This window comes from Zea mays, chromosome 9, assembly GCF_902167145.1.
Source record: "Zea mays cultivar B73 chromosome 9, Zm-B73-REFERENCE-NAM-5.0, whole genome shotgun sequence".
In the NCBI taxonomy this organism is placed as follows: Eukaryota; Viridiplantae; Streptophyta; class Magnoliopsida; order Poales; family Poaceae; genus Zea; species Zea mays.
In genome coordinates this window covers 49,764,362-49,779,129 of record NC_050104.1, presented here as the reverse complement: position 1 = coordinate 49,779,129, position 14,768 = coordinate 49,764,362, and the positions used below count along the sequence as shown (strand labels likewise).

Genomic DNA, 14,768 nt, shown 5'->3' with positions numbered 1-14,768 from the left:
GCTGCCACCATTATCTGGCGATCGTTGAGCTTCTGCTGCCTCTTGCTTTCTTGCGACCCGTGTCTGCCGAAGATGACGTTTACCTCTCCATCGACGCGCGGGAACGCTCCGCCTTCTCCCCCTTCCTGCTATGGAGGTTGTCGATGTTCTCTGGGTCCTCCTCGTGGTGGGGGAGGTGGTAGAGGTCGGAAGGGTCAGCCATTCCCGACGGAGTGCTTGAAATCTCTGCAGCTCCGAAGAGTATGACACATCTCCTTGTGGTACGGGCACTGGGCGTCGAGGATGTCGTCCAATGTTCGTTCGCCTCCGCGGGGTGCCCCTCGGGCACGAGAGACGGGTGGTCCAGCGGCATGAACTTCTTCGCGAGGCCTCTTCTCCCAGCGCTTGTCGGTTTGCTGGTTCGTGTCACGCCGTGGTGCGGACGGAGCCGACTTCGTTCCTCCGATGAGGTCCTGGGCACGTTCATCGGCGGTGATGTAGAGGTCCGCCTCCCTGAACAGCTGTTCAGAGGTGGTCGGCGCTTTTTGTAGTATGGCTCGGACGAAGGCCGAGTCATTAGATCCTCGGTAGAAGTCCTCGATCACTGCAACTTCTGCAACTTCAGGAATACGATTTCTCATGGTCTGAAATCTTTTGAGGTACGACCGAAGAGTCTCATCTCCTTGGCGCCTGATGGATTTGAGATCCCATGGCTGCGCCGGCTTGTCGGAGAGAGATTGGAAGTTGGCGATAAAATGCCGACTGAAGTCGCTCCAGTCATCGATGTAGTGGCGGGGTAGGTGTCGTAGCCATTGCAGCACATCTTGCCCGAGGACGATGGGCAAGTATGCAATCATCACATGTTCAGTTGCCCCAGTGGCCCAGGCAGCGGTGGTATAGACAACCAACCAGCCTCCCAGATCTTGCTTAGGCTCGTACTTGTCGACATTGGAGACTTTGAAGTTAGGGAGCCACTGAATGGCCTGAGATGTGGAGTGAGTGCTGATACTCCACATGTGTCCTCCTGTCGACGACTGTGGTGTCGGTCCCGGGGAGGGGAGTTACCGATGTGCTGCCTCGACCGTCCCCGGGTTGTGCCGCCAGTTGAAGCCGTTGCTGACTCAACCCTGGTGGCCTGACTTCATGCAGGGACGCCGTGATCCCGATCATACTCCTCTCGGCGCCATATCTCGTTTTCGTGTCGTCGTTCGTGTGAAGCATTGATGGAGCTCCGCATGTCCCATCGACTGTTGATGGCGTGTCGTAGATCGCTTGGAGGATGAGCGAGAGGCAGGAGATGATTAGCTGCCCGAGTGAGCAGCCGCCGATAGCCCTCGGCGTCTGGAGTCCGGGGGAGGCCATCAGCTATCCGAGCCAATACTCCACCAACCTCTCTTGGTGTGTTCATGGCTCGGGCGAAGTCGGGGTTCAGGTTTCGTCCGAAGAGAGGGTTATCTCGACGCTGTCTCACTTCCTGCTCGGCTTGCTCTTGAGCTTGCCGACGATCACATTGGCGGGAGTTCCTCCTTTCCCTGAAGACTCGTTCATATGGAGTCTCTCCCACCTCTGAGATCTCGTCTCGCGATATAGGCTGCGCAGGATCTTGTTCTCCGGCTTCATGATGTCGCCGGGCGTTACGACGTCGGTTCCTCCGTCGGCGAGCTTCCCGCTAAGGAGGTTCTTCCCCAGGCACGGTCGGTTCGTTGTCGGAGATGGGGGATGATTCCACTCTCCCCCAATGGAAGAGGACGTCGTGGTAGAATGGAGTTGTCGTGACGACAAGCTTCTTTCTGTTCTCCTTTGAGGGCGGAGGTGCCAGAAGGTCAGCTTGATGGGTCTTTGTTTCTTTTTTCCTTGTAACCCGTGTCCATTTTTCCGTGGATGAGGTGGACAACGGGTTCCTCCTGGTGAACGAATTCTCTGCTCCTGGCTTGCAGGAGGTAGTCTTCGTCTGGAGCGCTAGAGGTTGCGCTATTTCCTGCTTCGTTCCTGCCTTCTCGGAGATTTTCAAGGAAGGCTTTTTCTCCGGCGGATCTGCTATACGATGTAGAGTCCCTTCTTCGTCTGCCACGAACGAGATGGTTCCGAAGGAGAACACGGATCCAGGGCAAAGAGCGATCTTGTGCTGAAAAGTGATGGACATTGAGCTAGCTTGGATCAGTGACACACCCCCTACCTGGCGCGCTAGCTGTTGGTGTTTGGGACTCGACCGCGCACCCAGGGTTACCCCTCGAGGTGCTTTTGGGTAGGACGGTGTAACCGACTGTAGCTCGATGGTTCGTGCTGAGCGCACGAGAGACAGTAGACAATTTTCTATAGGTTCGGGCCGCTTAGAGAGGTGTAATACCCTACTTCCTGGTGTGGATCTTTATGTGGTGGGCTACAAGGGGATTCTCTAGTATGAAGGATGCTAGAGAAATGAGTAGATGGCTAATGAGTGACCTGTCGTTTGATGGGGTGCCCCTAGGCTTTATATACTCAACCGTGGGGCGTTACATGCGGGTATGATAACTATGTGTACCTAAGTAATAGTGAACCGACTGAACTTATCTCCCTATTATCCTGCCGACTTATCCTCGTTCAGTTCCGACGTCTGAGGGCGCCGCGCGGGAGAATCGGATCAATGCTGCGGATAACGTTTGAATTCAGTGAGCCGTGTGGGCTTGAGTTGATCCGATCTTGTGTCGATCCATTCTACCAGAGATTCCTCCCCTGGCCACGAAGGGGTGGCCTTGTGAAATAGTGGGCCCAGAGTCTTTCGCGAGGCCTTCCAGCCTTCTAGTGGACCCGAGGGATATCTGTCCCCCACAGTCGGGTCACAAACACCGATAGAGTTCGCTACCTATTAATAATACTTGGGGCATGTTTAATTGTCAGCACAATATTTCGAAGACCTTTAGCTAAGGAGGCACCCAATAGTCATGCACAAAGTCAATTTCATTAGAGGGTGCACCAATCGGAGCGAAAATATCTTTAAGCCTCTTGTATCATCAGGCTGTGACACTGAATCCGTTTTCTAGTGAGCTTCATAAGGTTTCAACAATTTTCTATAGTTTATCCTTCTCATCACTATGGATTTGTCTCTTGGCCTTTTCCAATTCTAAGTATTCATACATATTCTCCATTTTCTCTTTTAGCTTGGCCATTTCGACCTCATGTGCCTTGGCAGCTCCTTCGCTTGTTCTTCAAGTTTGTCGATCCACTTCAAATGTTTCATGCTTTCTGATTTGAGTTTTATAACTTCATAATTCTTCAATTTTTCATTTTCCAATGCTTTATCTTTTTGTTCAACAAGAACTCGAAGCTTGAATCGACTTTCTACCAAGTCAATGGTTAGCTTGTCTAACATCTATCATTTTTCTTAATTTTTATAATGAAGCTCAATTATTTGTGTCTGTAGATTATTTATTGCTATGGGAACCTTTTCTTCAAAATCTCTTTGCGTTTTAGTGCTTTACTCTGAATAAGCCCCTACACAGCACAAAACAAACCAACCCGTTACTCCAACTTTGGAATAGATATATTTCACAATTTAAACCAACAAAACACTTACCTTTAAGCTCGTATACGCAAAGCAGTCTGCAAGCTCTCCTTTAGATAATGTAGACAATCCTTATTTGAGCTTCGGGTAGCCAACACTATACATCATATTTCTAGCTACATCTAACTCCTTGCTATCTGTCAGGGAGTATAGGCAATCCTCATCACTTCCACATAACATCGTTGCCCATGTCGGTACCTTAGGTCTTCGGCATAAGTTTGTAACTCGACAATTTGTTCTACAGTTAGTTCCATGTCAACCGCATGACGAAGGGCACATTCTATCTGTTTTGGTTCCTTCATCTTCTTTGAGCCCTCAAGTAACATAATTTGTTCTTGAATTAGATTTTCTGTTTTTCCTTCTGGCTCTACCTCCTTCTTTTCTTTAGCACTTGTCTCTTTCTCACAAGTTACCTTCTCCTCGTGAGTAACGTCTTCAACTTCAATCTCCCTTGGTAGTGCTACAATAGTTATATTTTCACCTTAGTATTTTTTTGAAGGGCTTGGCTTGTCTTCCGCAGGCTCCTCATCAGACGAAGAGCCAAAGAGAACATTCATTACTGAGGTCATATGACTACTCTCCTCAGTGTTCGTAGCAATGTCCTGCTTATGGTACCTTCAGCAATTGGCTTTGGCTCCAGGTGTAGTTTTGCTAGAGGAACTTCATACTCGATGGGCACCTCTATTACTTCATCATTGTTTTCTTTTTTCCTTCAATAAACAAGCAAAGCTAGCCAGGTCTGGTCGTTGTGGGCATTACTTGCTCAATAAGAAGGGGTTTTGCTCAATAAGAAGGGGTTTTGTCATTACCTCTATTATTTTTGAAGCATCCATACTCAAAGTCAGATGGTCCTTCTCTTCATTTGTGGGCTTCAGCTCAATGAAAATTTTCTTCTCATCGATTTTAACCTTCTTCTTAGCTGCTTCACCCTTAGACCCCCAAAATCTCCATTTAGCGTTTGGTATTCACTTTTACTCTTTTTTGTTTCACAACGTCCTGTTGTGGTTTGCTTGCTTCTTTTCTCTTTCTTCCCCCGACATCTTGTGCCAAGCGTGGATATTTAGGTTCAACAAACCTAATAGCTTCAAAGACATGATTTAGTCTTTGTTTTACTCGACCACTAAAAGCAAATGTGAGTGCTTGGTCTTCTTTAACAATAAAGTTACCAAGAACTTCATTACATTATGATTCAATGGGATCCAACCATTCATCATAGGGTTCACCAAACTCTTCTTCATATTTGTATTTATAACTCAGTCTAACGAGGCTTCTGCCCTTTACATCATACTTCGTGTCACATTCACCCTTTAGCTCCAGCATCAACCACTCAGTTTCCAATGGCCAAACATTGTATGCCCAATGTTCCTAAACCAGAAATCTTGTTCCAATATAACTGCACACGATATTGAAAGCAACCATGGCAATCTATGCTTCATCTTTCATACAACACATCACCTTCTTAATGCTAAAGGCTGACTTCATTGGCCTTTGGATAATATCCTTAATATTTTTCCTTTTCTCTTGATCAATCTTCACGTAAAACCACTCTTTCGTCCAGGAGTTTGGCCATTTGCTTCGGTATTCTAGGACGGGGAACCCGGTGCCTTTCCTATACTAAAAGTTGTAGCAAACAAAATTATTGTGAAGCCCCTCTTTTCCCGTAGCCTTAGTCTGATAGTATAGTTCATGCACTCAGCAGAAGCATTTCACATTTGGCTCAACACCCTGGCTTTGAACTACCCAAATGAATACCTCAAGCCTCATTATGGCATTAGGGGTCAGCTAATGAAGAAATATTTCATACTTATTCAAAACTTCGACCACCATCTTGTGTAATGGGAACCGAAGTCCAACATTGAAAAAGCTTAAAAAGGCCACAACCTCATTCTTTTCTGGCGGAGGCATAATATCCTCCTCACCAAGCCTAATTATGTCAGTATCTTTGATGTAATCTAGCCTCTTCGTCACTTGAACATGTCCTTTCTTTATTGTAGATTTCCCAAAGCTTACGTGACTCGACTTCATTGGTCGAATGTCATTATCATCCTCATCAAACTCATGTTCCTCGTCACACTCTTCCCCTGACTTTTCTTACTCAAAGTCAGCCAATACATCTTCAATATTTTCTTCAGTACTCTAAGTTATCGAGTCAGCATCACTTGCTAGGATGATGCTTGCTTCCTCCTTGATGACACCCGAAGATGTCAGAGTGGCCAGTTCAGAAGTTATCTTGCTCTCCACCATCCATGAGAGCACATAGGCCGAAAGCCTAACGATTGCGAAAAGCAAGAGCACAGGTGCGCTCAGAGTCATAGAAAATGTGGACAAGAAGATTGCAAGAGCAGTAAATGCCGTGTCTACCTACCAGGAACACGCCCCGTTATATAGGTAAAAGGCGTAGGATCCAAGGAATCTCACTCGCTGCAGGTGGACCACCCATGTTGTTCCCCATCTTTTGACTAGGAAAGTGTATGAGAGAAAGTCCGTTTTCGATAACGTGCTTCAGGAAGGTGTTTTCAGACCTTCGGCAGAAGACTTCCTTTGTTTATTAAGTGGTTTGAGTCCGTTATAGAAAACAACTAATACTACTAGGGGCTACTGTTGGGGATCTGCTACGCCGAAGGCCCTCAAAATAATAGAATCTTGGCCATCTTTGAGTTTGTTTTAGGAACAATGAAGTGACCTTTGTCTTAAAAGCATCTACATGTATGAGAAGAAGGTAACAACCTCGACATCGTAACCTGAACGAAGCACGCTAGAACGCTTGAAAGCCGAAGCATGTAACTGAGGAGACGAAGGGAAGCTTAGGCAGCGCACACAACACATTTTTGTGAGGGAAAAGACAACAACACCCTCAATAGTTTCTATATATCATATGCATAGGATTTGGGAATAAAAATATAATTTTATATAAATTTGTACGTCGCACCGTCTCTATAAATAGAGGTACATTGCCCATGCATGAGACAAAGAACTTTCGAACAATTGATAGGAGTATTTTTAAATCGCTCATCATTCGAAGCTCTCGGAGCTAAGGCATCATTGTATTACCTTCGAACATCCGATGGTATCTCTGTAAACTCACGTGAATAATAAAAAAATAAAGAGACACAAATCATTACTTATGCATTCTTATGCTTCCATGTTTTCTCACAAAATGCCTTTATTTACCTTGATCTTCTCCTTTTTTTGTTTGCTTATGTTATTCCTAAGTAATTCAAAAGGAGGAGTCATATTACATTAATTATATTGCCTTATTTTGGTTCTCTTCATGAATCTTTATAGGTGACCGACAACAGGCGATTAGTTTTTGGGACCAACACCGTGACTGCTTGTTTTACGATCGTGCACGGATGCTGCACCTAGATATATAATTCGAAATGTTTGGACATGGTAATATATATATATATATATATATATATATATATATATATATATATATATATATATATATATATATATATATATATATATATATATATATATTGATTGATTGAAAAACCAGACTTATATTTGGAATAGAGAAAATAACAATGTAATCTACTAATAAAGTACTCCCTCCGTCCCATAATATTAGTCGTTTTAGCATTTTAATAGATTCATACAATACTTAATGTATGTGTTTTATATATATGTCTAGATTTATTGTCATTCTTTTGAATATAGACATACAATTTAAGGTCTAAAATATTTTGGGACTGAGGGAGTAAAGGATAATGAGCTTTGCAAAAATGGATAGGGAGAGATATAAAAAGATGATAAAAGGAAACTTGTTTTATTGTTAATAATAATGAGTCACACGCGATGGCATGTCAACTCATTATTTGGTACAACACAAATATTTCTATCTAGAATGCAGCACCAACAAAGGGTTGCTGTAAGAACATGGGTGGAATCGTCATGGCCATTGGGTTGAACATGAATGGTAACTGCTGTTGCAGCATAATCTGCGAGACGGCGTCGCAGTGACATTGTGGCATCATCATTTGCGACATCATGCTCGGCAAGACCATTGGTGACATCATGCTCGGCATCATCAATGGTGACATCATGTTAGGCGTCATCATCTGTGGCATCATCACTGGCATCGTCTGAAGCGGTAAGGCCAACAGTTGCTGCAGCATCAGGGACGGACACGCCATCAAGCTGGCAAGCCCCTGTTGCATCATGCAGTACTGCATGCATGGGTTCATGGTACCCAATGGCATGACTGGTGGCAAGTGCCCTGGAATATGCGTCGCACTAGTGGCGCTTGCACAAAGAGCTAGGAGAGCGAACAATGCAAGCATCTTGGCTGCCATGGCGGTGGTGTCCTTGCTTCCTAGAGTATAGTATAGTAGATATGTGCGACTGAGGCCGATGGACTGCGATTGATCTAGCAGGTCCTATTTATAGATGTATGCAGGCAACAAAGACAATGTAGATGAAAAACGATTTCTGGCGCTTGCAGAACTGAAAGTTGGAAAGGGGATAAGCCGGATGACTCGGCATTTGGTCAAATTTGTAGGCTTCTCTAACTGATTTCAGATTAATATATAATCTGCACAAGATGCCTTGTAAAGGTATGTTTAGCAAAGCATGACAAATATCGGAACGGATATAGACTGAAATTAATCGTTCCATATTTGTTTTCATAATTCAAATCAGATACAAATATTATCGAGTTCCTATAAAGTTTAAATATATATTAAAATCTTAAACATCAAATTTTGAGTATACGGATACGGATAGAGATCCGATATGGATCGGATACTTAATACTTGGACTTGTATACGGATTAGATCTTAGCCCTCTTATACGGATCAAATTCGAATATGAACGGATAATATATGTACCATTTACACCTCTAATGACAAACCTCTACTACTTTAAACCACCAGTTTCGTTCGTCGTGCATCACGTGCGAATCACGTAGATCTATATCTCTTCCCTTCTCCCAATGGGCTATTACACCACATATGAGTCGCTATATCACAGATGGGCCGTGAGAAATCACCTAAGACCACTACGTCGGGAATCCACGCGCAACACTCTCACATTCTACCACCTCGCTAGCCGAAGGAGAACAAGCAACCGAACAAGCTATAAAAAAGGGGTTGGACTCCTTTTCAACTCGTACCTTTTTCGTCATTTTATATAAGATAAAATGTAATATTTGTTCTTATCACTTTAATATCTGATATATGAACTATATGTTTACTTTGATAATAAATTTATTTTTATGATATCAAATATGATTGTATGTCATTGCGCACATGGTCATTGTTATTGAGAATGTGATGGCCACATCATATTTGTTTCCTTTTCCTCAAGTAAAGTCGGTGGCATCATTAGGACTAGCTGATGTGTGTATCGCATCCTTGTATACAGAGTGTATATAACACAAAGAACATCTAACAAAGGGGAAATCAACATTAAGGAAAGAAAGTAGCAAGCTTAAACCAGCTTTCATAATTGGTTATTATATTTCTGAATAAGTGATCGATTACTAATATCTTCCTTTTACTTTTTCACATTTTAGAACATGATCGATTGATAGGACTACTCGAGCAATGAAACCTTGGTATCTTAGGACATGTATGGTTCGCTGCCTAACTTGTCACACTTTGTCTAATTTTTATGTCTAAGGTTAGTTCTTTAATTTGGACGATTAATTTTAGACAAAGTGTGACACAGTTAGTCACGAACCAAATAGGTCCTGAATACGTCAAACTCGTAGAGATGTGCCTGTTTTCTAGGTTCTGAGGTTGACTAGAACTTGCAAAGAAGCTCTATAAAGACAATTCCCAACTTATTTTTACTAAAGTTTTCTTAGAACAACTAGTGCTAGAGGTCACTAGAAATAGTTATGTCCACAGATGGTTAACTGTGAACCGGTAGAACAAATTCTTTTCCAGGCAATATAAATAGGATTTTTAAATTAAAATAGCAAAAAATATTTTAATCAGGGAGGCCCCATCGCCCCTATCAGCAAGTCGCGACATTTTTTGCCTGCTACGCAGCCAATGGGATTCAAAACCTCGACTCCACCCTCATGTGTAGGTTATTTTATCACTCCACCCATCACTCACTTATGTCTAGATTGCAGTTTAGTTGCTGACATATTATTACAAATCGAGTGTAAATCAATTGTTTGGGGCCCAAAACGAATTAAAACAAAAGGTTGTTATGTGTGCTTACCTAAAGATGTGCAACAAGTATTTGAATGACTTGCACCTTGCACATTCTAGCATTTAGAGAACTAGAGGGGTGCACCATTTACATTGGTCTTGGCATAAAAACATCAATTGCATTACACAAGGATACCAATTGAATCATTGAAGGAACTATGCCTAGTGGAATCATATCAATACATGCCTCATAAGATAAAACATATTAATATCAAGATAGACATGCTGCAAGATGATCATTAAAAATATCAAATGAAAGAAAACTAGATCAAAGCAGGAAACTCCTATTCTAGGCACATGATTATCAATTGAAAGAGTTATCACCAATTTAAAGCAAAAACACCTAAGCAATGTTACTACCAATTGAAAAGGCAATTACTCAATCATATGCATAATTCATCAATTCACTAGAACTCCTCATATAGAATATCAAAATAAATTGCATAGTTTCATACCTTTGCCTTTTACCTGAATATAATAAAGTCCACTCTTAAGGCAATTGAATGCACATTTTTCTTGTACATGCAACTCCTCCTTTAATATCTCCTTGACACATCTCAAAGGAGTGCATTAGAAACATAAGCAAAGATTTCTTATTTTAGCAACCATAATTTACTAAGACAATGAAAACCCATAGATATGGACTAAACAATAATATTATGTTTGCACAAAGTGAATACCAATTGACGCATAAATATACCAATAGCAGGATGCGCCACAAGCAAGATAACATGATTTACAATAGAATACAGGTTTAGCCATATAAAAACATGTGAGAGAAAACCATGTTAGATAGATATACCAATTGATGGATCAAGAGATAGAATCAATAACACACATGGCCATGACTAAACAAGCATGATTCTCCAATAGGCTGACAAACTAAACTAGATACATCATATGCACTCACTAATGGGCAAAATTACTCCAAAGACAGACAATGCAAGATATAAACATACTTAAGTGCATCAGAAAATTTCCTATGTGACTACTCAAGGCACAAGGATTATCAAAATGAAATAATGCACTTAAGATAAATAATGTCATTGTCCATTGGAATTTTCCAAGTTGTAGGTTCTTGCTTGATTCACCAGTAAAGATCTGGAATCCCTACAACACACTTATCTCAAGATGAACATGAAGTTAATGATACTCAAGTAATTCAACTTTGGGTCAATCTTAACTAAATAGACAATAAAGAATTGACAACTTGAGTTTAGAATTTTGATATAACTGTCTCAAGCATTCCCAAAGTCTTCCAGTTCATCTTAGGGTTACTGCAAGGTCTAGGGGGTGTAGGAAATGGTGACGCCTAAGAGGGGGGGGGGTGAACTAGGACTTCTAAAAACTATCTATAAACTAGGCCACAATAAATTCCCTAGAACAAAAGCTATACAAATAACTTAACTAGATTGTGCAAACTAGGTTTTGTCTATGTGTTGCTATCTCTACTACAAAAGAAGTTATGCAACCTAAGTTCCAATCCTATATAATCTATAGTAAGAATAATAAAGATTGCAACTTAAGTAGAGAGAGAAAATGCGGAAGATTAAAGAGCTAGTAGAGAAAGCAAACTCTTGTGGATGACGTCGATATTTTTACTGAGGTATTTAAAACCACACAAGGTCCCAACTAATCCTCGTTTGTGCCCCTATGCAAAGGGTAGCCCACGCGAGGGCCAAGCACCATGGTCGAGTAACTCCGTACAAAGCCATGGGCCTTCTCCACGCGCAAGTGGTGCTCTGCTTCAGACTCCTCTCGAAAGCTCCCCGTTGTTCCACTATCTAGCTTCTGGCTGAAATACCACGGGTCTCGTTACACGGTGGTTGCCATATTACAAACGCGGTTGATACGGTCTCGCAAGACTCTCGCCCCACTCGGTACAATTAAAATGGCTCACACAAGAGCCGAGGGGTTATGTGGTTTTTTCTAAACTCACTCAACTAACTAGGAATCACCTAGAGCAAGTGCAATAGCGGTTTAATTAACCTAGGCACTTCACAGAGGACCTACGCTAAACAACGAGTGGATTCTATTAAGCACTTGGGTGTTTGAACACTTGGAAATGTCTATAACATGTGTTGGTATGTTGCTCGGGCTCCCACACATTAAAATGGCTGGTAGGAGGGGTATAAATAGCCTTCCCCTCAAATATAGTCGTTGGGCAGAAAGCAGACTGTTCTATCATCGGGCGCACCAGATATGTCCAGTGTCGTATCCATGTTAGCCGACCGTTGAAGGAGCTGCTGCCGACCGTTGGGAAGATTGCTGCCGACCATTGGCATACTGTCCGGTGCACACCAGACAGTCCGGTGATCTAGCTCCGGAGAGTCCAATTGCAGAGCTCTCTACGCAGGCTGTCTAGTGCACACTGGATAGTACGACAACTTCACACTGGACAGTCTGTTGTGCCACCAGTGCGCTGGCTGAGTGCCCTTTTCTTGTATTCTTAAATATTATTTCTTGGGCGCTTTTGGTCTTGAGTCTTGAACTTGTGCTTGATATTTGTTGGTCTTCAAAGTATATTTTAGGTCTTCTTTTGAGGTTTTGCATCCTCAGAGCCTTAGTCCAATCCTCTTCACATCCCATGAACTACAAACACAAACACTAGCAAACATATTAGTTCACATGTTATGTTGATCATCAAACACCAAAATCACTTAGCCAAATGGCTTGGGGTCCATTTTCCTTACAATCTCCCCTTTTTGGTAATTGGTGACAACACAACCAAAGCAAGCAAATATAACAAATATTTTGATGAAAATATGCAATCTACTTGCTAGGATGCATGAATGTCCCCACAATGTGAGATTATGGACTTAAGCCTCCCCTAACTCCATAATCCACATACTTACTATTCTAGACCAAAACCACTTGAAGAACCAAAAACACTTGTAAGATCAAAATTTTAAATTTGGTGAGTTGGTAGTTGATATACTTTGAATTGCTTTGGTCCCTAAAACTTCTCCCCTTTGGAACCAAACACCGAAATGGAAGACATTAAAAGCATATAGGAAGCAATTGAAAGACTTGCCCTCTAAAACGATTACTCTCCCTAAAAGAGAGCTCTCCCTCTTTGAAATAATATTCTTCCCCTTTGTATGAAAGAAGACATACTCCCCCAAGTCCAAGCAAATCAAAGTCAGCTGAAAGTCAAGAGTCCGAATGCCTTTGAAAACAAAAACTTTATTGATGATGAAGTCCCCCGATTACAGAGTACAATGTTTCTTCGAGAATTTTTGAGGCCTCGCTAGGGATAAAACTTTCCAAGATGCTCTATGTTCCATGAGTTCCCCACCTCCGTGCCATCCATTTGAGTAAGCCAGTATGATCCTGGTCGAGTGACCTCTGATACAATGAATGGCCCTTCCCATAGTGGTGACAACTTGTGCCGTCCTTCCCCGTTAGAATTCGGCGAAGGACCAAGTCTCCCACTGCAAAGGACCGGTGTCGCACGACTTTATCATGATAGCGCCTCAAGGTCTGCTGGTACCTAGCCGACTGAATTACTGTGTTTAATCGTTCTTCCTCCAGCACATCAATATCTTCTAGCCTGGTAGCTTCTGCTTCAGCTATGTTTTCGAAAGTCAACCTCGGCGCCCTGAATATTAGGTCGGCGAGCAGCACTACCTCTGACCCATAAATCATGAAGAACGGGGTGTTTACATGCAGAGCTCGACTGGGTTGAGTTCTCAAGCTCCAAACTACGTATGACAGTTCTCTGATCGACTTTCCAGCAAGCTTTTCACTCTTGTCAAACACTTTCTTCCTGAGTGCTTCCAGTATCATCCCGTTGGCTCTTTCTACTTGGCCATTGGCTCTTGGATGCGCTACTGATGCATACTTAATTTGGATGCTCCGTTGCTCGCAGAAGTCGAAGAATTCAGAGCTGGTGAAGTTGGATCCTAGGTCGGTTATGATGCTATTTAGTATCCCAAACCTAAATATTATATCTTGTATGAATTCCACTGCCTTGGCTGAGGTCAAAGAGGTAATGGACTTATGCTCTATCCATTTTGTGAATTTATCAATGGCAACCAACACGTGAGTATAGCCTCCCTGAGCTTTCTTGAAGAGTCCGATCATGTCCAGCCCCTAGCATGCAAATGGCCATGTTATAGGAATGGTCTGCTGCTGCTGTGCAGGTAAATGTTGTTGCTTTGATAAGAATTGGCAAGCTTCACATCTCTGGACTAACTCGGCAGCATCACTCTTCGCTGTTGGCCAATATAAACCAGATATGAAAACCTTCCCAACCAGAGTTCTGGATGCTGCATGTACTTCGCACTGCCCGGCATGGATTTCATCTAACAGTTGTTTCCCAATAGCCGAGTGAATGCACTTCATGAGGACTCCCGTCGCACCTCTTCTGTACAGTGTGCCCCCTATGAGGGTGTAGTGGGCTGACTGCCTTGCGATGTGTTCCGCTACCGCCTTGTCATCCGGTTCTTCTTCATTTTTTATGTACCTGATGATAGGCTCTCTCCAGTCACTGGGGTCCGACTCTGGTTGGCTCAAGGTGTTGCATTCTTCTGTCTGATATGAGAGAATACTCGGGTGTGATATTTATTAGACGAAGATCCCGGGTGGGACCTAGGCCCGACTGGATCCTAGCTTCGACAACGCGTCTGCTGCCGCATTGCGGTCTCTTTCCACGTGATGGAACTCCAACCCTTCGAATTTGTCCTCTAATTTTCGGACGGCTGCACAATACTTGCCATGGAACCAGTCGAGCAATCCCAGTCTTTATTTATCTGGCTTATGACCACTAGCGAATCTCCATATACCATTAGCTTCTTGATGCTTAGTGATACGACGATGTTCAATCCGTGGATCAGTGCTTCATATTCTGCTGCATTATTTGATGATGGAAATAATAACTGGAGTGCATACTTGAGTTGTTCTCCTCTAGGAGCAATGAAGAGGATCCCTGCACCTGCTCCCTGCAACTTCAGCGAGCCATCAAAGTACATTCTTCATACTTCGATAGTCTCCGGGTTGTCTGGGACCTAATGCTCAGTCCACTCTGACACGAAGTCAACCAGTGCTTGAGTCTTTATTGCCGTGCGAGGTCAGAA

At 42.9% G+C, this 14,768-nt stretch overlaps 1 protein-coding gene across 1 annotated transcript; it reads right to left on the bottom strand.

Moving 5' to 3' along the window:
* Nucleotides 1-7,279: 7,279 nt before the first annotated feature.
* dzs10 (delta zein) lies at nucleotides 7,280-7,873 on the bottom strand. Its single transcript, NM_001111585.2, has one exon. It carries the CDS (start codon nucleotides 7,819-7,821, stop codon nucleotides 7,369-7,371), a length of 453 nt encoding a protein of 150 aa, NP_001105055.1. The 5' UTR covers nucleotides 7,822-7,873; the 3' UTR covers nucleotides 7,280-7,368.
* Between the last annotated feature and the right edge of the window lie 6,895 nt (nucleotides 7,874-14,768).

What these genes read in the sequence shown, in the direction of transcription:
- dzs10 (NM_001111585.2), bottom strand. Translation starts at nt 7,821, where the DNA reads ATGGCAGCCAAGATGCTTGCATTGTTCGCTCTCCTAGCTCTTTGTGCA.